At 42.3% G+C, this 27,132-nt stretch overlaps 1 protein-coding gene across 3 annotated transcripts in view; it reads right to left on the minus strand.

Annotated features, from left to right (window-relative positions):
- The window catches only part of glmna (glomulin, FKBP associated protein a), a 29,917-nt gene extending 6,389 nt beyond the window's left edge, over positions 1-23,528 (minus strand). The window contains exons 1-15 of one of the 3 annotated variants that reach the window (XM_055641405.1): positions 23,397-23,528; positions 20,045-20,113; positions 14,426-14,551; positions 13,318-13,437; positions 11,582-11,690; positions 10,832-11,078; positions 10,626-10,728; positions 9,708-9,898; positions 8,156-8,209; positions 6,176-6,206; positions 5,891-5,980; positions 5,737-5,778; positions 4,569-4,642; positions 1,879-1,963; positions 495-604 (exon numbers count right to left, since the gene is read on the minus strand). In XM_055641405.1, the coding sequence (XP_055497380.1) occupies positions 495-604; positions 1,879-1,963; positions 4,569-4,642; positions 5,737-5,778; positions 5,891-5,980; positions 6,176-6,206; positions 8,156-8,209; positions 9,708-9,898; positions 10,626-10,728; positions 10,832-11,078; positions 11,582-11,690; positions 13,318-13,437; positions 14,426-14,551; positions 20,045-20,083 (1,421 nt within the window). In that variant the 5' untranslated portion in view covers positions 20,084-20,113; positions 23,397-23,528. Of the gene's footprint in view, positions 1-494; positions 605-1,878; positions 1,964-4,568; positions 4,643-5,736; positions 5,779-5,890; positions 5,981-6,175; positions 6,207-8,155; positions 8,210-9,707; positions 9,899-10,625; positions 10,729-10,831; positions 11,079-11,581; positions 11,691-13,317; positions 13,438-14,425; positions 14,552-20,044; positions 20,114-23,007; positions 23,300-23,396 lie in introns of those variants that run through there. The other 2 variants (XM_055641407.1, XM_055641406.1) reach the window with 2 other exon arrangements.
- Between the last annotated feature and the right edge of the window lie 3,604 nt (positions 23,529-27,132).

The raw sequence follows: 27,132 nt of genomic DNA on the forward strand, positions 1-27,132 counted from the left end.
GACCCATTCCTTCCCTCCAGGGATGCTACCTGTCCCACTTAGTTACTCCAGCTTTTTGTGTTCATTTTCAGTTTAAACCAGCATCTGCAGAGTTCCTACACTCTTTCTGCAACTCCTTGGTTTGCTTGTCCCTTCCCACCCAAATCACCTCTTCCCCAAGTACTTTCCCATGCAACCACAGGAGATGTAACACCTGTCCCTACACCTCTCTCACTTTCCTCCAGGGACCCCAGCAGCCATCCAGCAGAGACAGATCTTCATGTGTACCTCCTCAAACCTTGTCTATGGGAATTCAGTGCTCCTGAAGTGCCCCCCCCCCTTCACTAAAGTGGATGGAACTGAATTCCGACAGCAGAGTACAATGCACAGCCATTAAATTACATTTTCACGGGGTCCATGTATCCAAGGAAAGGTTTCTCTCTCCCCATCCCTGCAAAGCACACTGCACTGACTCATTACAATTACTGCATGGCTAAATCAAGCATGAAACTTACCTGTCTGTGTTTTGAAGTAAATCTGTTTCAGCTCCTTCAGGAAGTGAAAGGACTAAGTGAAGAAGAGGGACCAGTTGTTGGCCTGAGAACCACATATTTCCATTGCTGACCTAGAAACAAAAACAAGTTTAAATTTACTAAAAGGTAGATCTTTTAGAATGAAAAGTTGGGGAAAAGAACAGATAAATAATTATGTAAGGTGGAAAATGGTCAAACACTGGCATGACTATTGGTTATAGACGTGTGGCTTCCATCTGGAGCACCTCAACCTTAAGCAACATAAGTTTAAGTGAGTGCTTGAACAACATCGCCATGAAGATGAAGCACTGAAATCTCATCAGCTTCAGGAGGTCCTGGAATCAATTGCAAATTCCATAATAATGTGATTTTGTTGCACATATGTTTAGTTTAAGTTTTAGTTTAGAGAAACAGGCCATTTGATCGACCGAGTACATGCCAGTTTACTTGTTCACACTAGTTCTGTTATCCCATTTTTGCAAACACTCCCTACACCTTAGGGGCAATGTACAAAGGGCCAATTACCCTACAACCCGCACGTGTTTGGGATATGGGAGGAAACCCACGTGGGGAGAGGATATAACATGCAAACTCGAGGTTAGGACGGAATCTGGGTCTCTGGCGCCATGAAGCAACGGTTCTACCAGCTGTGCCACTGTGCCAACCTTTATGTAGATACTCTCACTGAATTAAAAACCTATACCTCGGTCAGTCATTCCCTCTCATAAACTAAGAGTATTTTCCTAATCTACCTCATTTAGACCCTTGCACTTTTTTTTTTTTAAATCGGCATTTTCTCTGCAACTGTAACGCTGTAGCATTATATTCTGCACATTGATTATTTTTCTCTTTGCACTATCTGATGTAATTATGTATGGCAAGACCTGACTGAATAGCACATGAAATAATATTTCTCCACTATCACCCAACAATAACCCATTACCAAGGGAAGACCTACACCAGAAGGGTTGCAGTAATTCATAAAGGCACTTTCATCACCACTCCTCAAGGGATATTTGAGATGAGCAGCAATTTCTGGCCTTTCTAGCATCACCCATATTTCAAAAATAAATAATACAATGTGAGACTTTATGAAATGAACAATATAGCAAAAAAAATGTTTTATAAAATATACAAAAAGATTATTTCCGTTAATGCTTGCACTACATGTCAAAGTTATCTGAATAATTTCTTTGCATAAAGCTCATAAAGTAGGAATGTCAAATAATATGGAATATCCGACTCAAATGACAGCCATGGCTTTTACTTATGAAACCCACAAAAATGAGGCGGCATATTTCGATCATTTAAAGATACAACAATAGTATAAACCTATACTTACACAGAAACCTAAGAGCATGCTTACCTTCAATGCTAGATCAATCTGATTTTTAATATTTTGTATAATATAACCTTGTACTCCAGCATGATGAGTTGTCTTCAATAAACACCTGAAAAAAGAATAACCGTATAAATAGAAAAATCTAAATGACAGTTTCAGTCCTAAGAGCCTAATTCTCCATGTGTATTTCTTCCATTACATAGCCATTCTGAAATATCTTTAAAAATCTAGTTACAATTCTGTCGTACTCACACTGCAACATGGTTCCCATAATAATGCAATACATTAGAATAATCTCAAAGTTCAAGATCCTCTTTAGCATTGCAATGAGACTTCCGTAGAATTATTATGACTCCTTTAGCCTGCAGTTCAGTAATTTGAGATGACTGAACATGTAAAGCTTGAACCACAACTGCGAAACTTCTGTTACTTAATAAAGTGTGTTTTCCATCAATCATACTTATGTGCCTTGCAGCGACTTTTAACATTAAGAAAGAATTTGAAGCAAATTCCACTATGATTTTGTGGAATGGATTTAAAGACGTGCAATCCATTCATAAAACGTTCAAGGAGATCCAATAGATTAGGAAAGGCTTTCATCAATGTGGAGATACCACAGAAACTACTCACAACTGTTTGGTCAATGCAGTGGCAGATTAGCATTTAACTTTGGAATTATGATAATCTACTCGTCAACCTCACGGCTGAAATTCATGTAGTGTAATGTTTGAGACCGCGTAAGGCCCTGTTGTGACTAGCACAAGGAAAACATGTTCGACATCTTGTAAGTATGATTTATTCTGCCCCACCCACGGACCCTTCTCCAAGGTCACCTGCTCTCGATCACGAGGCACAGCCCTTTATATTAAAGGGGCACTGGCATTTACATATACATCACATCTCCCCCTTTACTTTAATTACAATTCTCCCCCTTCCCTTAAATTACCTTACATCTGTGAAGGGGCATAGCCGCCTGTCCCATCAAGTGGGGTGTTGCGGTATTCGAGGATGGCGTACATCGGGTCACGGCCGCTGCGTTTGGCTTTCCTCATGATACCTTTTATAGTTTGCACACAGCGCTCTATCTGCCCGTTGCTCTGTGGATATATGGGACTTGAGGCGACATGGGCAAATTCCCAGTCATCCTGGAACCTACAAAACTCAGCACAGACAAATTGTCTCGCGTTGTCAGTCATCACCAAGTCAGGAATGCCATTCCAGGCAAACATGCCCTTCATCTCACGTATCACCGAATGTGACGTCATGTCTGTCAGTTGCGCTATTTCTGGGTACTTGGAGTAATAGTCCACTACAAGCAAATGGTCAACTCCATCCAGATGGAAGATGTCTGCGCCGACCTTAGACCAAGGTCTGCTGGGAATGAAGTGTGGTTGGAGTGGCTCGCTTGCTTGTGCTTTCCTTGTCACCTGGCATATGGAACAATTTCCCACTTCTGACACCATGTAATGTTTGAGACCACGCAAGGCCCTGTTGTGACTAGCACAAACAGAAGGAAAACACGTCCGACATCTTGTAAGTATGATTTATTGTGCCCCACCCACGGACCCTTCTCCAAGGTCACCTGCTCTCGATCACGAGGCACAGCCCTTTATATTAAAGGGGCACTGGCATTTACATCTACATCAAATACAGCATTGTGAATGACGCAGCTTTAAACTAAGATGACTCGTAATCAAGGGTCTCGACCCGAAACGTCGCCTATTTCCTTCGCTCCATAGATGCTGCCTCACCCGCTGCGTTTCTCTAGTATTTTTGTCTATCCTGACTTGTAATCAAATTTAATTTTCCTCTCTTCAAGTAATGCCGAAAGGTAATCAATGTGCAATGAAAAAAGCTATTTTCTCGATTGAATTAATTTTGTTAACAATGTTTTGGCATGTTTTTAAAATTGAATTGTTCCAGTACAATGCAATCACACAAAATATATGCATTAGAACTGCTATAAATTATCAACTGAAAAAGACTACTTCCAAGTAGACTGACTTTAACAAAATCATTTCTTGCAAAATAAGTAATTGGAGGTTTAGAGTAAAAGAACAGAAAAGTGAAATTGCACTTTTACTCAACCCTCATAAGGTCACAACTGGAATATTGTGTTTGATTCTGGTCAGCACATTATATAATTCTAAAATAAATTCAAAGATTATGTTGTTTTTTAATCTAATAAAGCTTAAAAGCAATTATGTTTATTAACATTGGGTATTGATATCATCTTGAACAATGTAATGTTACAGGTATTTGACATTTTCTTAAATTGAATTGATGTGCTTTTTCTTCAGGCCTAGTAAGTCGTTTTCTGTAGGTTTCCTAGTGGTTTTCAATGAAAATGAAAAATAGGTGCAGGAGTTGGCCATTCGGCCCTTCGAGCCATATGATCATGGCTGATCATCTAAAATCAGTTCTGATTTTTCCCCATTTCCCTTAATTTCTTTAGCCTTAAGAGCTAAATCTACCTCTCTTGAAACATCCAGTGAATTGACCTCCACTGCCTTCTGTGGCAGAGAATTCCAGTTTCACAACTCTCCGCGTGAAAAAGTTTTTCCTCATCTCCGTCCTAAATGGCCTACCGCTTATTCTTTTCCTAACCTATTGTATATGAACTGCATTCCTTATTTTCAAATATCTTGCGAGAAACTGCAGACATTAAAGACATCGTCTTCAATATAAAATCATCCTTTCCTGACAATACTCACCTAAATAATTTGTATTTTCCTTCCGAATCAAATTTATCAATGTTTTGCTGGAATATCTTCAGGCTCCATTTCCGCTAAAACATGAAAAAGGAAATTAGAATCATGAAGCAGCAGAAAAAGAAAACTATTTAACCCTTGTTATCTGCATCAACTTTTAAAAGTTACGACCCAATTGGTCTCAAACCCCTATTCTTTCCTCATGACTATATTTTCTCCCTTCAGTTATCTTATTCCCTTTTGAAAATTACTTTATTCGTCACCCCCACCCCTGGCAGCGTGTTCCAGGCACTCATCACCCTATTACCTTAAACCCACATCTTTGGTTAACTGACTTTTCCATGATCAGAAACAATTAATTCCTATTTAATCCATTGTTTCCAATTTTGCAAAGGCATTAACTTTCCCTGCTCCAACAAGAATAACCCAATATCTCCATATGACTGAACTCACTCATCTCTGGCAAGTCTCTCTGTACTTCATTAGCATCATCTCCATCTCCAGTGAAAGAAGAATGCTTATTTGGTAACTCATCCCAATTCTGATTGCCCTTTCAGTGTGAATATGTAATAGACTTTGGGAATCCCTGTTCTTTTGGCCTTGAATATATTCACTACTCTCTTTGGGTGTCTTAGTTCCTTTTTAAATCCTCTATGCCATCTGTATTCAACCTGTATTTGACATAAGCCAATTTTTCCTATTTTATGCTAATCTAGAAACTCTAGATTTGGTATCCCTTCCTCTTCCCCGGTTGGAAATATGTACATTCTCCAGCTGCACCATCTTTCCTTTGGTCTACTACCAATTAGGCCTTTTTTTAAATTAGAATGCAACAGGCTAGCTCTCTTTTTAACTCACTTAAAATCTGCCCTCATGCTGTTTTTACTTTAAATTGTTTCTTTTTTTCTGGAGTAATTTTAAACCTGATGTAATCAAATGTTGAGCAAATGTTTACCCAAACGTGTCCCAAAACACCAAATAAATTAATTTTCATGAATGTATTTCAGGAATTCCTAACATTCTTGCTCTTTACTATCGTATTGTATTTGCCTATTTCAGGATAATTACCACCATCAATATAAGATAGTATGCACAGATAACAGGTAATTTTAATAAAGCACTCAATATTATTTAGATACAAGTCATTTTATATAGTGGCATTAATACATACCATATGTTCGAAAGGACATAATGTCATCACTTTCACTAACTCCTACAGAAAAAAAATGGAGAATTTTTTTTTTTAAATGTGAGCCAGAAGTACATGCAATAACAATTAAAGAGAGCAAGTACTAAATCCACTTTAGGCATTTATTGTGAATTACCTGTGGAACACCAAGAATGTTTTTGATTTCCAAATAGTTGTGGGAAAGAGTGTTATCTTCAATTGCTAATAAACAATGTTCATATAATTCCTGAAAGGGGAAAACTGATTTAGAGACTTGCACTGAAGTGTAGATTTGGTCAGACTTCAAAAAATATATTATATCACATTAGAAGATGTTTATGTATATGATTGTTAGATAAAGTATTAAGTTAGCAGTAAAAAGTTCTGATAGATGTTTCAAATAAGAATTGTAAGATTGGTTGTAGTGTAAATAAATACTTACCAATCCTTTAGACAACATGGACTCTTCTGTCCTAAGATAATTTAAATAAACAATTACTTTATCTAGAAGAGAAAATACAACTTAACAGCATAACAAGATTTAAAAGATACTTGGACAGATACATGGATAGGAAAGGTTTAGAGGAATATTGTACAAACACAGGCAAATGGGCCTAGATTAATAATAATAATAAATAATTGATCCCCTCAAGGAAATGCAGATGTCCAGAAGCCCCCAAACAACAAACCCACACATTCAAAACGAACACGGACAGAAAATACATAAAATACAATGTGGACAATACCCGAGAACAATAAATACTTAAAAAGACCAATAATTAACAATTAAAGAATGCAAAAACGCATCCCCCTACAGCCTTATTATAAATTATAATACAGCCGTATTATAAAATCTAATGGCTGCAGGGGTGAAGGATCTCCTGAATCGCTCTGTTCTACAGCGCAGGGAGAGGAGCCGGTTGTTGTTCCGAGTGCTCTTTTGACTCTCCAGAATTACATGGAGGGGATGCCCGGGGTTTTCCAGGGTGACCTGCACCTTGCGCCTCATACGCCTCTCAAGCACATCCATCCCAGAATCCACTCTCCCCTCCAGCACTGTGCTAGCCCGTTTTACCACTTTGTCCAGCTTCTTGTTGTTTTTCGCACTGATGCTGTTGCCCCAGCAGACAACAGCGTAAAAAATGACACTTGCAACCACAGTATTGTAAAACATGTACAGCATATCATTACGCACATTGAAGGATTTGAGCCTTCTGAGGAAAAAGAGTCTGCTCTGGCCTTTTTTGTAGAGGACGTCAGAGTTGGCAGACCAGTCCAGTTTGTTATCAAGGTGCACCTCAAGGTATTTATATGGCTGCACCACCTCAATGTCAGTCTCTGCAGTGTTGACCAGCTGAAGGGGGAGCTTGGACCTGCCAAAGTTAACCATCATCTCTTTAGTCTTGGTTGTATTCAGGATGAGACAGTTCTCTTTACTCCAGGCACAGAAGGCACTGGTCAAGTCCCTGTATTCCTCCTCATGACCGTTCCTTACACATGCCACAATCGCTGTGTTATCTGAATATTTCTGTACGTAGCACGTGTCAGACTTATAATTAAAGTCTGCAGTATACAGGGTGAAGAGGAACGGGGCCAGAACCATTCTCTGTGGGGCTCCAACATTGCACACCACTGCCCTGGAAACACAGTCCCCCAGCTTAACAAACTGTGGTCGACCCGTCAGGTAGTTGTATATCCAGGAGATAAAGGTGGAGTCTATCCCCATCCTCTTAAGCTTGTCTTTCAGAATCAGGGGTTGGATGGTGTTGAACGCACTTGAAAAGTCGAAGAACATAATCCTCACATAGCCACCTGGTTGATTCAAAAAGTAGATCATCCGGTGCAGCATGTAGAGGACTGCGTCATCCACCCCAATGTTCTCCTGGTACGCAAACTGTAGTGGGTCGAGTGCGTGCTGGACTTGTGGTCTCAGGAGATGAATGAGTAGCCGCTCCATTGTCTTCATGATATGAGATGCAAGGGGCACCGGTCTGTAGTCGTTGATCTCGGTCAGCCGCCCTGCTTTGGGAACCGGCACGAGACGTGATGTTTTCCACAGACCTGGTACCCTCCCTGACTGGAGACTCAGGTTGAAATGGTCTGGAGAGGCTCCGCCAGCTGAGCCACACAGTCTTAATTGGGAACACATTCATCTTTGATTGCCAGCACTATTTACATGTAAGACTATCAGACGAGTTGTATTTAGCTCTGCAAATTCAGCTCCAATGATTTCAGTGGAACCAAATATGCAGCAAATACCCTAAGTTTAGCACTGGCCACCAAAGACTCATTCCTCACTCAATAATTTAAAGGAGATAAGAAAGAATAGTTCACTAAAACCTATAAACAAGCATATGTTCAAATATAATGATTAGTGCAATAATACTTTTGAAGATGGATGAATGTATTTCCGTTAACTTACTTGCTTATTAATGCAGATATATATTCCAAATTCACTTGTAGTAGATACCGAGGGCTGCAGAGATTTCAGTCACAATTAGTTACAAACACAAAACATAAAATGTATATTAAAATCTATTACATTAATCACCCCCCTAGAAATAAAAAAATGTATCAATTTCCTCTGTTCTCTACTACTTTACAGCCATTTTTATAAATTTGGGGGTAAAATTACATGTTATTTTGATTGTGCACTATCCTGAATCAGACTCTCAAGATTTCCTTCCCTCTTTTACACTAACATCATGAAAGGCTGTTTGTGGAGGTAATCTCAGACCTCATGAGCTATTTACTGAGTCTCCCAACAACACACCACGAGCAAAACATGTTAGCCCTCAATGCAACAGTTAAAGTGCCTTTTTAGGCAACTATAATTTCCAAGTGACTGTTCTCTGAGGATGGACTGAACAGAATGAGGCTGATATTGAGGTTTAGTAGCTCTGGGATCCATTATGAGATGCTGCATCAAAGGTTATTGTGGAAAATGAAAGCCCATGGTGTAGAGATCCCCTATTGGTGTGGAGAGTAGATTGACTGGCTGACAGGAAAAAGAGACTAGGCATACAAGGTCTTTCTCTGCTGGTAAGCTATTGCAAGAATTTCAAAGCCTCAAGGGGCCTCAACTTTTTACAATTCATATCAAAGACTTAGATGAAGGTATGAAAGGTTGATAAATTTGCTCATGACAAGGTTTGGTAGGACACTTTTATTAAGTGCAACAGCAGGCTTGAGGACTGAGTGAACTGTTCCTGCTCCTAATTCAAATATTTTTTTTATTTCACTAAATCATGAACAATTCTGAGAGAGCCATTTCTTTTGGTTGCAGACTAGAACCCATGGCTCACATGGTGTAGGAATAACAATTTGACCACTTTAAGACTGACTGGGAGAATGTTTTCATCTTGTAGGATGCTTCAAAACAAAGCACTGCAAAGCTTTTCACTGTACCTCAGTACACGTGACAATAATAAACCTAAATCTAGGCAGCTGCGAATGCTTATCTGCTGTGTATATATTTAAAAGTGACAACATTTTCAAAACAAGGAAATGAGGTTCAGGACAGGGCTCTTGAAGCATAAAATCAGCTACGATTTGAGGAGCAAGCAGGAGGGGTATTTCAACTTGTAACTGCTTTTTTCTGTACCCAAAAGCAACCGCAGAATATCATTTTGATACAATAAAAATGAACTAAGAACTTTCTAGTTTAAAATCATATTTTAAAATATCTTGCATCGTGAAACACGATTAATGTAACAACATTTGCAGTGCCTCATATAATAAAAGAAACACACAAGTTGACCAAATGAATAAGAAAGTTTTTATGAATGGGAATTTTCAAGCTAAAGATACTGTGGGACAGGGGCTTACTTCCAGAGAGGATCTTAATACTGCAACAATGAAATAAATGTTCAAAGATCTTCATAAATTGTCGACAACAAGCACTAAACTTCTAGTCACGTCCCATTAATTCTCAAGAATATCGTCCTAAATAATGGACTCTCATCTTCACATACCTGTATACAGCTGGAAATTGAGCAATACCAATATGCTGAACAAATAAAAGATATGCCAGGCTTGCCAATGAATTTGTCGGGTATTTTATATCTTCTTGCAGAGCGTCTATCTCTTGCAGTTTCTTTCTGGACTGTAACAATGGATGAACCATCAACACAGGAAGCGATTCACCAATTGCCACCAAGTAAACCTACAAGAGATGACGACACTCGTTTGAGTCTAAGTATAATTCTTTATTACATTTATTAATACAAATATGAATGCACATTCAAATATTTATTATAAGTGAAATAATTCTGGAACTGACTCTACATAATTATGCTGTCAAAGATGAATTATGCACATTATATAGTAATTTTGGCACATCTTCATAAATTGTTATATCTTGCTCTGCAAAGATTTATTTATGCTTTCCTTGTCCTTCTTTCACCAAAAAATGTACTAATGTTTTCTTCCACTTTTTGTACAAGCCTACTCGTTTCTTGATTCCTGCCCTCTGGAAGTAGAATTCATCCAATCATAACCACTTTCAACTCCAAAATGATAGTCAATCTGATTATATCCCCGGTGATCAGTATTCCAAACCTCTCACACTTGTTGCATGGAGCATACGAGCCAACTCAAAATTCCCACGAAAATGTTACTATAAGCCACGCACAATAAACCAACTAAATGCAAAATGCACAGAACTCCATATTAAGATTTACGTTTGAACTTATGATTAGTGGAATCAAGAATTTTTTTTTCAGTTATGCAATCAATAAAAATAATGATCATGATAAAAATATTATTTAGTGAAGTGATACTGATGTGAACTAAACATCTAAATGACCGAATTAAGTTAATTCCATTGCAAACGCAAAGGAACTGTGTGAGGAATGACTTTGTGCATAAAACAGAGTGGGCTTTAAACTTACTACAATTTCAGCAGCAAAAGCTCTTAATGAGTTGTCTTCAATCCCTTTGGTTAATGGCTGTAATTGTGCAGTCAGTAATGGGTATTCCAATATTTTCATAAAGCTATATTAATCACAAAATACCAGTTAGGCTTACACACATTTATTTACCCGACTAAAGCTTAGTTGAAGCATGTAGATTATTATATTGAAAATTAAGTACCTACAATTTTAGTAGCTCCTCCTTTAGCTCATTATTGGAAGGATTTCTCTTGGAATTTGTTGTTTGAGTCACTTCATCCACAAATGGTTTAACAAAAGAGCTAACAGCAGTACAACACTTGCAAAGTTCATGTTCATCCTGTATGCGTTGTTCATCATTAATAGGTACAGGCAGTTTAGAGAGTTGCCTTTGAATGGTTGCAAGAGACAATCCCACAGAATATGTCTTTTTATGTTTCATTTTTAGTAGCACTGGGAAAAATATATTTGTTGTTAGATTCATGAAATGATTCAAGTTAAGACCCCCATACAACTGGAACAACTTCTTAACTGGAGATGCAATTTTACAGAAGGAAAATAAAAATAATATTTTATCTACAGTAAAATCTTGCGATGGAAGAACATTTAAATAAATTGGAACTAGTCAAGTTGTGATTTAATGACCCAGATTTTAAGACTATAATAAAACTGTCAGCATTCATCGTGGTAATGCTACGAGGTAGTCAGGAACTTTAAGAGTTAACATATGGACAGCTACATTAATAAACCCAGAAGCAGCAGTTAGTAGTGGAACTCATCTTTCAAGATCACGCAGGGTATGGTACAGGACTAGAGCAAATATACAGCCTTGTAATGTTGACCAAAGATAACGCAAGTAATATAAACAGATAGGTCTTAAAGTACATTGATGAAACTATTAACTATGAAGTATTAACTTTCAATATACTAAGCTTTCATGTGCATTTTCGAATTACCTGCCTGAAGTGGCTGCAGGAGAAGTAAGATAACTTTAGATATATTCTTTCCAAAAACATCCTCAATCTGTTCAAGTAAACCCAATAGAAGTTCCTTTGGGTTACTTATCTGCAGGAAAGGAACATATCTTTGAGAAGCAAATTTATATAATTTTGTAAGGTGAGATTAAATTATATTTTCAGGTTTTTTTAAAAAGCTATATTTACTCATCATAAAATCCTTGATAGATCATTATTGTGTCATTACTTGGCATCTTATTGAAGTTTTCACTTTACGAAGCTCCCTGTCAAGAATCATCTTGGTATTTAATTTGGGTAGAACATCAGAGCCCAAATCTCACCCACATGAGAGAAATGTGCATAAGATGTAACAATGCATTTATAAATGTATGGAAAAAATATTAAAGAAACAACTTCAATTTGTACATGGCCACTTAAAAATTGCAAGTCATCCAAAAGTGCTTCACAGGAAACTCTGTACTTTCTCAAGTGCCAAAACTGTTAATGTCAGAAAAACACGAATGTATGCACACCAAGTTCCCAAAGCCAAATAGAGTAGATTTATAGTTTCAGTGTTGATCAAGGCAAGATTCTTCTCTCTTCTTAAAATCTACAATTAATCAGGCATGATATTCACCTCCAGAAAAAATGTAGGAAGCATTGGCCGGGGATCCAGGAGGCCGGCTAGGCCCCCGGCAGGGTCCAGGGGCAACGCCCCGGTGGGGGGTTCAGGGGGTCCTATTAGCACCTGCATTTTCAATTAATTGAAAGTGATTCCCAAGCTTTCTGCTGGTAGTTCACATAACATAAGCTTTTTCTAAGACATAACCAGTAAAATAATCCCCAAAAGATAAATATTTAATGAAATAAATGACTTCATACAGTTAAACAAATCTTTACAAAAAATGTTACCTGAAATGTCTCTTTGCCTAGCAATGTGTGCAAACAGCACAGAAAAAAGTGATTGATAAGCCAATGACATAAGTAACATTACCTAAAGTAGACAAAAATGCTGGAGAAACTCAGCGGGTCAGGCAGCATCTATGGAGCGAAGGAAATAGGCAACATTTCAGGTCGAAACCCTTCTTCAGGTCCGAAACGTTGCCTATTTCCTTCGCTCCATAGATGCTGCCTCACCCGCTGAGTTTCTCCAGCATTTTTGTCTACCTTCGATTTTCCAGCATCTGCAGTTCCTTCTTTAACATTACCTAAACTCCAGTTTGACTTTCTCTTTGCCTGACACTTGCTTTTTATAAACTTGCTCAACATGGCTTCCCTGTGCTTCTTTCTTGCCTGTTGAGCTGCTAACTTGTTCCTTTCTCTCGGCTTCTGCAGCCATCTTCTGCTTCAGTAATGGAAATTGGTCAGTGATTGGCCGCAACGCCCCTCGGAGACTGCGTCTGATTGGCCGCCGAGTGATCGGCACATTATGTGATTGGATGCAACGCCCTTGGAGACAGCGGCTGATTGGAGAAATATAGGCCAAAGCGGATTCTAAGGGAAGCTGGTCGGTAATTGGACGTAACCTTCTCAGAGACAGCGGTTGATTAGCCGCCAAGTGACTGGTACGGAGAGCATTATGTGATTGGACTCGACGCCCTTGGCGAAAGCGGCTGATAGGCCAGCAAAACAATAAAAATCAGAATTCCGATTTAAATCGGAAGTATATCATGCCTGATAAATGCAAAAAACTTACATTACGATTAATGGAGCTTCCTCTGCAAGTGCTCTCTTACCTCTATAACACGATCTAGTATTTTTGAGCAGATTTCGCTGTTCTCAATCTGTTGCTCATCTCTTAAAATACAATTGACAACAGGTCCAATGAGATTCCAACCCATGCAGATAACAAAGTCCTATAAGATATTCAATGTAAATTATGATGGTAAATTAAATGGGTTCAAACTATACAAATGTTACATCAATTTTGTTCTACGTTAGGTGAATAACCCCCCCCCCCCCCCCCCCCCCCCCCACCTCAACCCACCCCTCCCCAACTCTAGCCAAAGTTAAAGGAAGAATTGTTGGCTTTATTCTCAATTCCAGATTGTGGGTTTGAGACCAATCTGATACTTTCAGCATATAATCTCGACTGTGCTATCACTACCATTATGAAGCCATGACGTGCAATTTTGTAGAAAGGAAACAAGTCTTGTCGCCAGCTTCACAAAATAGAAATCAAATTAATGCAAACAATTTATTTGTTGTTTTCACAGCATAAATTGCATAAGTGAACATAGTAACAATATTTCAAATTATATTTTTGGTTTGTTCCATATTTTTTCCCATTTATCTGGGGTAATGGAAACTGTCATTCCGTATTTGCAACCAAAAAAATTGCAATGGTACAATAAGAAGTGCATGAGTGTTTTGACTAACTGCTTAAGTCACTCTGGCAACATTGGACAGTTATTTAAAAATAAAACACAAAGACTAAATTTGTTCTTCGCATCAGGGGCCACTGCTAGCGACTTTAATTATGGTATTAGTTCCTATAAGTTGTGAAAGTCACTATTTCTTTATTATTCCTCATTAAAAGATTATAGATCAAAGATCACAGAAATATATTTAATTAGCTTAAACCAAATTGTTGAACCAAATTATCTTTAATGGAAATGATAATCACCATGGGTGTTCCTAATTTTGAAAAAAATGTTTAAACTATAGATGTTGGAAGTCAAATAACCAGATCTTTTGGACTGTGATTACTTTTACTACATGAAATATAGCTGATTGAGAAATATTAATTTCCAATGTAATTGTTTCAAAGTAAGATACATGTCCATGTTATATTTAATGGAAAATAAGATTAGTAATATAAAACCATTCAAATTGTAATAGTACCTTATTTTGTTTATCCTGTAGAATTTTCAAAAGTTCAGCTGCATGCCCATCTTCCAGGCACTGCCGGGCTGCTGATTGAAATATACTGTGATCTTCATCTTTAAACTCTGTTTCGGGTAAACCTTGCTAAAAAAAGTAACACTCATGTCAAGTGTGAAATAATTTCAAATAATTTTAACCAATACCATATCAAGTAAAACATATGCATGTGGCATTATCTAAATTTTCTATGGCAGCATAACCACAAATTAAGGGACACGAGATTGGAGCTGGATATTTAGTCTCTGGTTTCTTTTGGACAATTCAGTTGAAAAACACTAACCTAAACTCCACATACATACTCTTATCCGATATCATTTAATACCTTCAGTTAACAAAGATCTATCATTGACAGATTATCCCTAGTATCCCTGGTAGCCGTGGCCCGTAGACCGAGGACCCGCACAGGAGGCCCAGCTCACCTGCCGGAAACCGGAGACTCACCCGCCACAGACGGATGACCCACTCACCACGGTAGGCCCGACTCGCCCACCGCAGACGGTGGACCCGCGTCACTGACAATAACCCGCACGGTAGGCCCATCCCATACTCCGGAGACTTGCCTATCATGGATGGTGGAGCCACTCCATGGATCGGAACTCACCCGAAGGCCCGGCTTGCCCGCCGTGAATCGAGGACCCACGTGAACCCACCTGGAGTAGACCGTCTATGGGAGGGAGTACACGACCTCGATGATGGAGTGGGCCGCAGGAGGCCCTGCAACAACCCGGGGCTCGGCTGGAAGTGGGTGCCGCTCCAAGAGGACGAGCACGTGGACCGAATGCAGCCTACACCGGTGCGGACACTGCGACACTGCAACACCGCCAGCTTCGCCAAGACAACAAACCTTCATGGTCAGATCAAGATCCCTGCACTTACAACTGGGACTTGAAAATGACGACAAACTAGCCACTCTTTATACTGTCTCAGTGTACTACTATTATACACATGTACAGTATCTGAGATGCTAATCTAATATGTACTTAAGTGCTTATGTATAGTGACTATTTGTACTGAACTGTATACAAAAATAAATTTCACTGTACCTCGGTACATGTGACAAATAAAGTATCACATCATACCATGACCCAGTATTCATTTAAGTTTGCAGAAGTGTTCAAAGTTACTTCCTCTTTGTGCATAAATGTGTTTTCAGTCTAACTCCTGGAAAACTTTTGCTTTGACTTTTAAAATCGGCCTTTCGTGCCAGTCTCGAAGATACAATTCGTGAAAATAATATTGTATTTACAATGGCTTGAAAATTGGATCAAATCACCCCTTAACTTTCTAGGTTCCAAACAGATAGGAGGCATGATGGTACAGCTAGTAGACCTGTTACTTCACAGCACCAAGGACAGGTTCAATCCTGACATCAGTCTGTGTGCATTTTGCACAATGTGTGTTCACAATAGGCTGTAGGCCGAGCATCAAAAATGTGTCTAGAAATCAACTTTTGTGACCCATGTCTCGGAACTACATGAAATTTTTCAGATTTAGATAAAATATAATTGAGAAGGAAATCATAACTCGTCAGTGCCAAAAGTTGCATATTAATTAATTAAACTAATTAGAAAATGAGATCGAAAAAGTAAACGCCTTCTTGTGTCCAATGCCCATATTACATCATGGGGAGCCTATTTCCATGTTGCAGTCTATTTAGACCATATATATATGACTTGTGAATATGTCTGTAATCATATATAATTATGTATAACTATATTATATTAAAATAATATTATGAATATAATTGTGAGTGTGTTTTTTGAATGAGACTACTGCAGAGGTCCGGCTCCGGAACCTGACTAATTAATGGGTGAGGGCAGTTCCTGTGCGTTCCACCGTTTACTGAGCCCCACTGACCGCCAGTGTGCAGAGTGGGGGGTCATGGCCATAGTGGGACTGGGGCAGTGCCAGGCTGGGGGACTGCTAAGGCATCTTCCACTGACCCTAACTCACCCCCCTTCCAGAACTGCCCACGGCTGGAGCTGGAGCCGCTTTGGGACCGGCTGTGGGCTCCGTAAGTGTGGCCCCGCAGTGTATCCACCTCGGCCAGCATGCCCTTCTGGATCATCATGGTGATGATGGTGGGGAGCAGCCCTGCCCTGCACGCCGCCCAAGCCACCTTCAGCACCACCATAGCGCTGGCTCCATCAGACCTCCCGCTCGCTCGCTGCAACACCGGCCTACCGACAGCCCGACATGGCCACTCTCACGACCCACCGGCGCTCGGCCACTCTCACCATCCACCGGCGGCCCGGCCACTCTCACGACCCATTGGCGACCCGGCCACTCTCACAACCCACTGGCCGCCCGGCCACTCTCACCATCCACTGGCGGCCCGGCCTTGCCGACCACTCTCACGACCCATCGGCGGCCTAGCCTGGCCGACCACCGTCAGGACCCCCCGGCAGCCCGGCCACTCTCACCATCCACCGGCGGCCCGGCCACTCTCACGACCCATTGGCGACCCAGCCACTCTCACAACCCACCGGCCGCCCGGCCACTCTCACCATCCACTGGCGGCCCGGCCTTGCCGACCACTCTCACGACCCACTGGCGGCCCGGCCACTCTCACCATCGACCAGCAGCCCGGGCCGACGCCGACCACCCTCACCATCCACCGGCGGCCCGGCCACTCTCACCATCGACCGGCCGGCGGCCCGGCCTGGCCGACCACTCTCACGACCCACCGGCGGCCCGGCCACTCTCACCATCCACCGGCGGCCCGGCCACTCTCTCCATCCACCGGCGGCCCGGCCATTCTCACCATCCACCGGCGACCCGGCCACTCTCTCCACCCACCGGCGGCCCGGCCATTCTCACCATCCACCGGCGGCCCGGCCACTCTCACCAACGACCGGCGGCCCGGCCTGGCCGACCACTCTCACGACCCACCGGTGGCCCGGCCACTCTCACCATCCACCGGCGGCCCGGCCACTCTCACGACCCATTGGCGCCCGGCCACTCTCACCATCCACCGGCCGCCCGGCCACTCTCACCATCCACCGGTGGCCTGGCCACTCTCACCATCCACCGGCGGCCCGGCCACTCTCACCATCCACCGGCGGCCCGGCCTGCCCCGCCACTCTCACGACCCACTGGCGGCCCGGCCACTCTCACCATCGACCGGCAGCCCGGCCTGGCCGACCACTCTCACGACCCACCGGAGGCCCGGCCACTCTCACCATCCACCGGCAGCCTGGCCACTCTCACAACCCACCGGCCGCCCGGCCACTCTCACAACCCACCGGCCGCCCGGCCACTCTCACCATCCACCGGCGGCCCGGCCACTCTCACCATCCACCGGCGGCCCGGCCACTCTAACCATCGACCGGCAGCTCGGCCTGGCCGACCACTCTCACGACGCACCGGCGGCCCGGCCACTCTCACCATCCACCGGTGGCCCAGCCTGGCCGACCACTCTCAGGACCCACCGGCGGCCCGGCCACTCTCACCATCCACCGGCGGCCCGACAGCCCGACCGATCCTCCACAGCATCCGTCGGCCTTCTGACAAGCCCGACCTACACTGACCAACCGACTGACCCCCTGACCCTACATTTGTTATTTATCATTTTTATTTAACAGTTCACATCATAACTTTATATAGTAAATCAATTGAAAAATAAAATTATCAACAAGTTTAGCATTATGTTTATTTCTTAGAAACCTTGTTGCTGTTTTGATGTAATGAGGAGGCAGTCATGATCCCCAGGGTCCTCGCTGCCTAGCAACCATAAAACAAAGCGCGGGATTGGTCAATTAGCGTCCAACCTCAATGTCAAACGTGCATTAATTGGACAATTACTACTCAGAAAATTGGAAGTTTTTCTCATATTAAATTTTTTTTGCAGGATTTGGTCTTGACGAGTTTCAGGTATGATTTATATAATATTTTTACACAATATGTTAAAATTCAGGTAGTTCCGTGAGTTGGGTCACGAACTTGAACTAAAAAGCTCCTCAGCCCACAAGGTTTATTCCAGGAAATCCCTGTGACCTTTATGTCCAATGAGGTGCAGGTAGTAGGTCCATCAGCCATTGTAAACTGCCCTAGTACATGGAGTGATAAGATCTGGGGAGAATTAATATGAATGTGGGGAGAATGGGTTATAGGGAAATTAAAGAGACTGGGATTGCTCTCTTTGCTGAGGTGCATGAACTGGATAAGCCAAATGACCACCTCCTATGCCATGAGGAAATACAAAACATAGTATAAATCAACATCACTTAATGTAACCAAGCCTCTTAATTTAAACGTTTTGATATCCAGGTATTATTTTTGTACAGTCAAATTATATTCCTTCCAATACATCCTTCATAGTATCTCAGCTGCACGGAGGCGGAGAGAAGGGCTCTTCAGCGCGTCGTCCACAGAGCGCAGAGGATCATTGGGACACAGCTACCAGCCTTGTGGGGCATCTACCACATACGGTGCCTCAGGAAGGCCATCAGCATCCATAAAGACTCCTCACACCCTTGTAACGGGCTGTTCGAACTACTTCCCTCCGGCAGACGTTACAAGGCCTTCTACGCCCGAACCTCCAGACTCAGAAACAGCTTTATTCCCAGAGCTATAGCGGCTCTGAACCGGCCCTGCTGAGTGCCCCCATCCCCCCTGGACTGTCTCCTTCGGATGGTCACGTCACACAGCTATTTATTTATTTTACACTTCTTTTACATCGGTTGGAAGCTGCATACTAAATCTCGTTGCACTGACGTGCAATGACAATAAAATATATTATTATTATAGGATGTGGTATCTAAAAATGCATACCATATTTCTGGTGTGGTCTGATCAGGACTTTTTAAACCATGGTATTGGATAACAGAATTCAAAATAATAAGATTTACTCCACATATTTCCATGCAGGATACAGCATTTAAATTATATCACTTTAGTGAATTGATTAGACACCCTGTGACATTTCTAAATATTAACTATAATTTATTATTTTTCAAAATGAAAGAAAATGAGGACAAGCTGACATCCATTTCTCAAGCAAATATGTATCAGTTGTCACATTTAATAAACAACTCTCTCTTTGGTTAAGTCTCTGAATTACTGCATTAATCACTGTTAAATAATAATGCTCTTAATGGATCTGGAGCACAACCAACTGAGGTTATAGAATTATATGCATGAATAAGGCCCTTAGGCCCAACAGATCCATGCCAACCGAGATGTCTATACTTCTAATGTGAAAACATTATCAAAGGGAAAAACTGTTGATGAATATTTCCAACTTGCAGTGAAACTTTAATGATCCAGCATAAGTAGGACTTTGACAGTGTAGGAATGGTGGATTTTTCAGGCTATTTGATGTTATTCCAATATATTGTTGATTCAATTTTTTAGATGTTTCACAGTATTTTATTAATTTTGCCAGTGAACCAGATGAATTCCTGTACTCGGAACCAGGAGAACTTTGAGTTTCAGGGGAGTGCAGGAAACACCCTACGTTAACCATATGCAGAACTTTCAGGATTTCTGGATAAAGAATTATTGGAGCTTTGATGTATACCGGTTCATGTATGGATAAACTACATACAGAAAGGATAATTAAATTACCAGACTTACACATCTCTTGATTACCCCTTGCAGTTCTTCCAAAGCCATTTTGATTCTGCTTTCTACCCACACTTACAACTGGAACACACAAAAAAAAAACGTGTTTAGACATTGCTGCACTTTTCAACCGCGGTTGAAGTGTGCCCTGCCAAATTATGAAGGTCAGTTGTCTCTGCAAAGGTGGTATTTTTTGGTGTTAACTGATTTAGGTCACATTACCATAATGGGAATTGAATCTGACACCATTCTAGATAACACATGTGTTAACTAGAATGGTCTCATATTGAATTCCTAATATTACATCTCACAGCCATTTACATCATGAACTGCTTGGTACCAGTTTCTATCACATTGAGTCCCAATAGTTCTTGTATATTCAGTCATATCGATAGCAAGCAGAAAGAGCGTTTATCCAAAAATGAAACGTACATTTATCATCTGTGTTAAATCATCTTCCTGATGGCACAGTGGTTAATTATATCCCACTACCATTGCACCAACTACAAATCAGGAACAGTTTAGTTTCGATATTCCATGCTATGCAAATTTAATGATATTGGCTAAGGTTATGCAGTTATCCACATTTATGATTTCAAATTAAAAGCTGATGTAAACATCGACTTGGCAACCAGAATGTTCAAGACAAATCATGAGAGGAATAAATTGGGTAGATGCATAGAATCTCTTGCCCAGAGTTGGGGGAATCGAGGACCAGAGGACCTAGGTTCAAGGTGAAAATATTTATTAGGAATCTGAGGGATAACGTTTTCACACAAAGGGTGGTGGGTATATGAACAAGCTGCCAGAGGAGGCAGTTGAGGCTGGGACTATCCCAACGTTTAAGAAACAGTTAGATAGGTACATGGATAGGACAAGTTTGGAGGGATATGGACCAAACGCAGGCAGGTGGGACTAGTGTAGCTGGGACATGTTGGCCGGTGTGGGCAAGTTGGGCCTGTTTTGACACTGTATCACTCTATGACTCCATGACTGTTAACCAGCTGAAAAATCTTGGGAAATTGGGGAGCCCATATCATTATGGCAGTTGAAGCAAATGAACTTACCATGTTTAAAATCAAGTATTTTCTGCACCTTGTGGCTCAGTCTCTGTGGGAAATTATCAATTGAGCCATTGCAGAAATTATTATTCTTAAAAGTTTCAGGCATGCAAATAAATGGGCAAAAGTTATTGAAATGTATATTAAAAATTTGAATTTATATCGTAATGTTTTGAACAGGGCAATCTAGTTTGAAAGATATTTACCATTCATTCTGAGAAATGCAGACCGTCAAGACATAACTGAAATAACCTGCCTTTCAACAGAAACCATTTTTCCCCAGGATTGACTGTTACCGGTGTCCTTATTTCAATTATGGGTTAAAACTACCATATTTTTCATTGAAATATAAAATACAGCTGCAAATTCTTATTGTAAAAAGCTGTACAAAAAACTGTTGATGTTTACATCAGCTTTTGATTTCAAATCATATTTCAAAAGTCATCCCATGTCTTTCAATGCTCGGGAAACAAATGTAATTCTCAAATTTCAGGGGTTTAACTTCTCATTTGCATGCATGTCTGAATATTTTACGAATTATTCCCACAATGGCTCAAATGACAAATTAACTTTCCACATTAGACTGATATTGGCTGAGATGATAGACACAAAATGCTGGAGTGACTCAGCAGGTCAGGCAGCATCGCTGGAGAAAAGGAATCTGTGACGTTTCAGGTTGAGACCTTTCTTCAGACAGAGATGATGCGGTTATCTGAAGAACCTTATTTTAAATATCTTAAATGAATACCCTGTCAATTAAGGATTCCAAACATAAAACATTAATTGCTTAATAGTGTGCTGTAAGAATTCATCAGGTCAGGTAGCATTAGTAGAGGGAAATGAACAGATGATGATTTGGTTTGGGATCATTCTTCACTGATGAAGTCTGAAGAAAGGTCCTGACCCGAAACGTCGACTGTCCATTTCCCTCCACAGATGCTGCCTACCTGCTGAGTTCGTCCAACACTTTGTTTTAGTTAGTTTAGAGATACAACATGGAAACCGACCCTTTATCCCATCAACTCCACACCAACCATCGAAGTTATATCATAATGTTTTGAGCAGGACAATCTAGTTTTTTGCTCAAGATTCAGGATTATGAGGCACGGCAGCAGTCATGCAGCACAGTGGCACAGCTGGTAGAGCTGCTGCCTCACAGTGCCAGAGACCCAGGTTCAATTCTGACCTCGGCTAGTCTGTAGGGACTTTGCACATTGTGCGTCTGACTACATGGGTTTCCTCCAACATCCCAAAGACGTGCTGGTTTGTAAGTTAATTGGCTTCTGTAAATTGCCCCTAATGTAGGGCATGGATTTGAAAGTGGTATAACATAAAACTAGCAAGAACAGGCGATGGATGGTGGGCATGAATTCAGTGTGCCTAAGGGCCATGCTATATCTTTCAAATTCAATTGCAGCACCAGTTCCTTGTAACTCCATAAAACTTCTCTTTTCATAGATACTGCCTGACCAACTGCGAGGTTCTGGCAATTGTTGGTTTTATTTCAGATTTCAACTATATGCAGTCCTATCTTAGTGATATATCTTCGATTGTGTAGAAAATAATTTGCCCCGTTTATTTCCTGAGCATTGGATGGTGTGGGATGGCTTTACTATTGGGTAGGAAATAAGGTTTAGGTGGGAAGGAACTGCAGTTTTTCTCGTTTAAACGGAATAGACACGAAATAATTGAGTAACTCAGCAGGACAGGCAGCATCTCTGGAGAGAAGGTATGGGTCGAGTCCCTTCATCAGACTGAGAGTCAGGGGGAAACGACAGATCAAAGCAGGCGGTGCTCAAGGAAATGTAGAATGGTTCATTGTAAGGTGGTCGTAGAGCTGGAGGAATCAGAGGGGGAGCAGCGAGAGGGTGTTGCAGAACTCTGGAAGAGAGAAGTTCTTCAAAATAGACATACCTTCTTGAGGAGATTTCGAAGTGGAGCAGATAAAATATCTCGGAAAGAACTGGTTTACACCGAGGATAGACGAAAAATGCTGGAGAAACACAGCGGGCCAGACAGCGTCTCTGGTGAGAAAGATTCGGGGCGAGACCCCTTCTCAGACCGAGTGTCAGGGAAGGAGACTGGAGATCGGGAAGAGTAGTACTCCACAAACAGTGTATTAAATGCATGTGTCAATGGGGCTGTGTTTTACATTTGAGTGCGGAGAGACGCCGTTTTAACCCACAGTTGACGGGAGGAGACGGCCCCGCGCGCCGCACAAATCAAACGCACGAGGGCCGCCGACCGTTGGCCGTAACGGACCGTTTCCCTCCCCCGCCCTCGAGCCTCGCGCCTCCCCTTACCTTCCCATCGCAGCCGAGCAACCACCCGCTACCCCCACCGGTCGCGCGCGCGCCCGTCCGCTTGCGTACGTACTTCGGGTCGCGCGCGCTGCATGGCGGCCTATCCTCGGTCACGTGGTTATCCAGGGGCCCATTCCCCTCAGCTCAAAATCTCCCCCAAAAAAAGCGATTGCAAGATGGTAAAGGACACAAAGTGCTGAAATTAACCACCCTCCCTTCCTCCCTCCCCCCTCCTCCCCCCCCCCCCTCCCTCTTCCTCCCTCTCCTCCTCCCTCCTCCTCCTCCCTCCTCTTCCTCCCTCCTCTTCCTCCCTCCTCTTCCTCCCTCCTCTTCCTCCCTCCTCTTCCTCCCCTCCTCCTCCTCCCTCCTCCTCCCTCCTCCTCCTCCTCCCCTCCTCCCCCCTTCCCCCTTCCCCCTTCCTTCTTCCCCCCCTTCCTTCCTCCCCCCCTTCCTTACAAAGATCTTAGAGCTCTGCTCTAAGATCTTTGCTTCCTTCCTTCCTCCCTTTCTTCCTCTGGCTTCACTTGCAAACTACCTTTCCCCTGACTTTCAGGGTGAAGAAGGGTCGTGACTGAAAACGTCACCTATTCCTTTTCTCCAGAGAAGCTCCCTTACCCATTAATTACTCCGCTTTTTTGTGTCTTCAGTTTAAACAAGCATCTGCAGTTCCTTCCTCCACCTATTATCTGCCAGGCTTTGTCCCGTCCAAAGATCCTATAGCAGAGGGTCCCGTCCCTCCTCTCTTCGAGCTTTCGTCCCACCCCTCTGCAATCGGTCTGAAGAAGGACCCTGACACGGTGGTAGAGTTGCTGCCTCACAGCGACGGAGACCTGGGTTTGATCCTGACCACATATGTTGTCTGTATGGAGTTTATACAATATCCCTGTGACCAAGTGGGTTTTCTCCAGGAGCTCCAGCTTCCTCCCACATTCCAAAGACATACAAGTTTAGGTTAATTGGCTTTGGTAAAATTATAAATCGTCCCTAGTGTGCAGGTTGGTGTTAGTGTATGGGGATTGCTGGTCAGTACAGACTCAGTGGGCCGAAGGGCCTGTTTCCACTATCTCTAGCGTCTAAAAGTCTAAAGACTCAAAACTTTACCTATCCATGTTCTCGAGAAATGCTGCCTATCACCCGCTGTGTTACACCACCCCACCCCAAAATTGCAAGATGATGCTGTGTTTACTGAGCTGCATCAGTTGTCTTTTCAATATATGATTATTGAGTAATAAGATCAGAAATGCTGAAAGAACTCAGATGGTGCTGCATGTACCAAGCTGCATAAATTGTAAATTGCAAAGCTAAGTAGCAAAAACAAAAATGCAAGAAGAACACTGCCAGTCAATTAGCATCTGTGGTGAGGGAGGAAACAACCAACTGCTGTATGGTCCTGAGCCAAATTTATGTCTATCCATGTTCTCCAGAGCATCCAAAAGATATACACGGCCGTGGAACAAATGCACAAACTTCACAGTCAGCACCCGAGATCAGTATTGAACCCGGGTCCCTGGAGCTATGAGGTGGCGGCACTAACTGCTGTGCACACTCACGTTTTAGCAGAAATGTGTTATAATTGTATCTTCCTGTATTTTCAAATTATATAAAAGCTCTATAAAATAATTTATGCCATTGTTAAATTAACATAGCTAATGTTGAGGATTGAGAAATGAATTGAAATGCAGGTATTACCATATTTCCCGGCAATGAAGATGCACCTGCGTCGAAAACGCACCCTTATTTTGAGTTGCTAAATTTTGACAAAAGGCTGGCAGGACAGAATTTCTCCGCTCAAAAAAAAAAGTAAGTAACAATTCAACTTGCCCAAGGCTTCCAGATCTCCTCCATGCTGAATGACTGAATGGCTGGGGGGTGGAGGGTGACGGGAGGTGGAGAAATGGTGGTAAAAACGGGAGCACACCGGGACAAGTTGAATCAGTTTTTATCTTATTGAATGATAATACTAGTTCAAGGGACCAATTGGGGGGAGAGTTCCTTTGACAGCGTGTGGGGAGTCTGGCCCGGGTCAGCCTGGGCAGGAGCATTGAGAAGGAGGGGGTCTGGGATCATGCCAGCAACTCACTCACTCATTGCTGCCGCAGCGCTCCAGGTGCCGAACCACTGCATTGTGGCCGGGGAGGGAAGCAGCTCGGGTGGCTGCGAGCGGCTGCCGGGAACAGACCACCTCAGCACCTTCTGCTGGCCCGCTCACCTCTGGCAGTGCTCTCCGTCTGAACACCTCTCTCCTGCGGCTCGCCGGCATCGCTCATGTCAGCCGCTTCCCGCAAATCCTTAAATTCCGACTGCCTCCGGGAGCCTCACTTGCTGCGCTGGGTGACACTGCATGGCATTCACTGCCCGGTCCGTGTCTTTCAAGAGCAAAGATCATAAAGCGGAGCCGGCCAGCGGGCGGTGGAGCTTACTCCTGTGTCAGCACGAGTAACTTAAGAATGAGATCCCTGCCGGGGCAGTACTGGGGCATGAATTTTGCTCTATATTCACCCACCCCGTTTCCTTATCATTTGTTATCCATGCTCTCCGGGTCCTCAGCAGCGCTGCCCAGTAATAGTATTTAGTATTGGGCAAATTTAGGCCCCCTTTTTGTTTTGGTAGTAACAGTGTCTTGAGTCTAACTCTAGGTTTCTTATTTTGCCACACAAATCTTGATAGCTCTTTGTCCAACACTTTAAATACCACCCCAGGGACCCCTACTGGCAAAGATTGAAATAAAAAAAACAAACGGGGCAAAACATTCATTCGAACAGATTCAATTCTACCAATTAGAGATAGAGGGAGAATCTCCCATCTGAGCATATCTGCCTTTATCCCCTTTAGCAGCTTTCCATAGTTGGCTTTGTACAGTGTTGAGATGGAGGGGGTGATGACAATGCCTCGGTATCTGAAACCCTCCCATGACTAATGAAACCTGACCTGATCATTTAGTTGCGAAGGCCATGTACCTGACAACATCATTGCTTCCGATTTAGAATCATTTATTTTATAACCAGCCATACACCACTGTACACCACTGAGGGAATATATCCATATTCCTTTAAAACTTGCATTAGGCGAGGCACTGAGGGAATAGGATTTTTTATGTTTTTTTAATTTTTTAATTTTTTTAAGTTTAAAAAAAAATCTTTTTAAATGGCTCATGTGGTGTGTTTGAGTTGATGTTTGTATTAAACTTGCACTCTGTAATTCATTCTAACCATTGTAAGATAGGAGTGCGGAAATGGAAGCCGGTTACGGAAATGGGGCTGAAGATTATCCACGAATCTGCCCATGACCCTACTACGTCTTTTTCGTCGAGTGGGCTATCTTGCTTGCTATAGGATCTATGGTATGAACATTGACTTCTCTTTGCTTTCTCCCTCCTTCCCCTCCCCTTCCCAGCTTTCCCACAGCCTACTGACTCCGCATCTTCCTTTCTTCTTCCCGCCCCCCACCCCACCTCCACATCAGTCTGAAGAAGCGTCTCGACCCGAAACGTCACCGATTCCTTCGCTCCATAGATACTGCCTCACCCGCTGACTTTCTCCAACATTTTTGTCTACCTTTGATTTTTCCAGCATCTGCAGTTCTTTCTTTAATATATAATAGATACATTATGGGATACTTGACTATAGTTTGTAGCTTTATATTTCTTCTAAAACAGGCTTTCTCTAGTGGGAAGGTACCAGCTGATCAGAGAGACACAAGCCCAGACTTGTGTGTATTGAGACAATGACATGCCTAA

The sequence above is a fragment of the Leucoraja erinacea genome, chromosome 10 (genome assembly GCF_028641065.1).
Source record: "Leucoraja erinacea ecotype New England chromosome 10, Leri_hhj_1, whole genome shotgun sequence".
Classification (NCBI taxonomy): Eukaryota; Metazoa; Chordata; class Chondrichthyes; order Rajiformes; family Rajidae; genus Leucoraja; species Leucoraja erinaceus.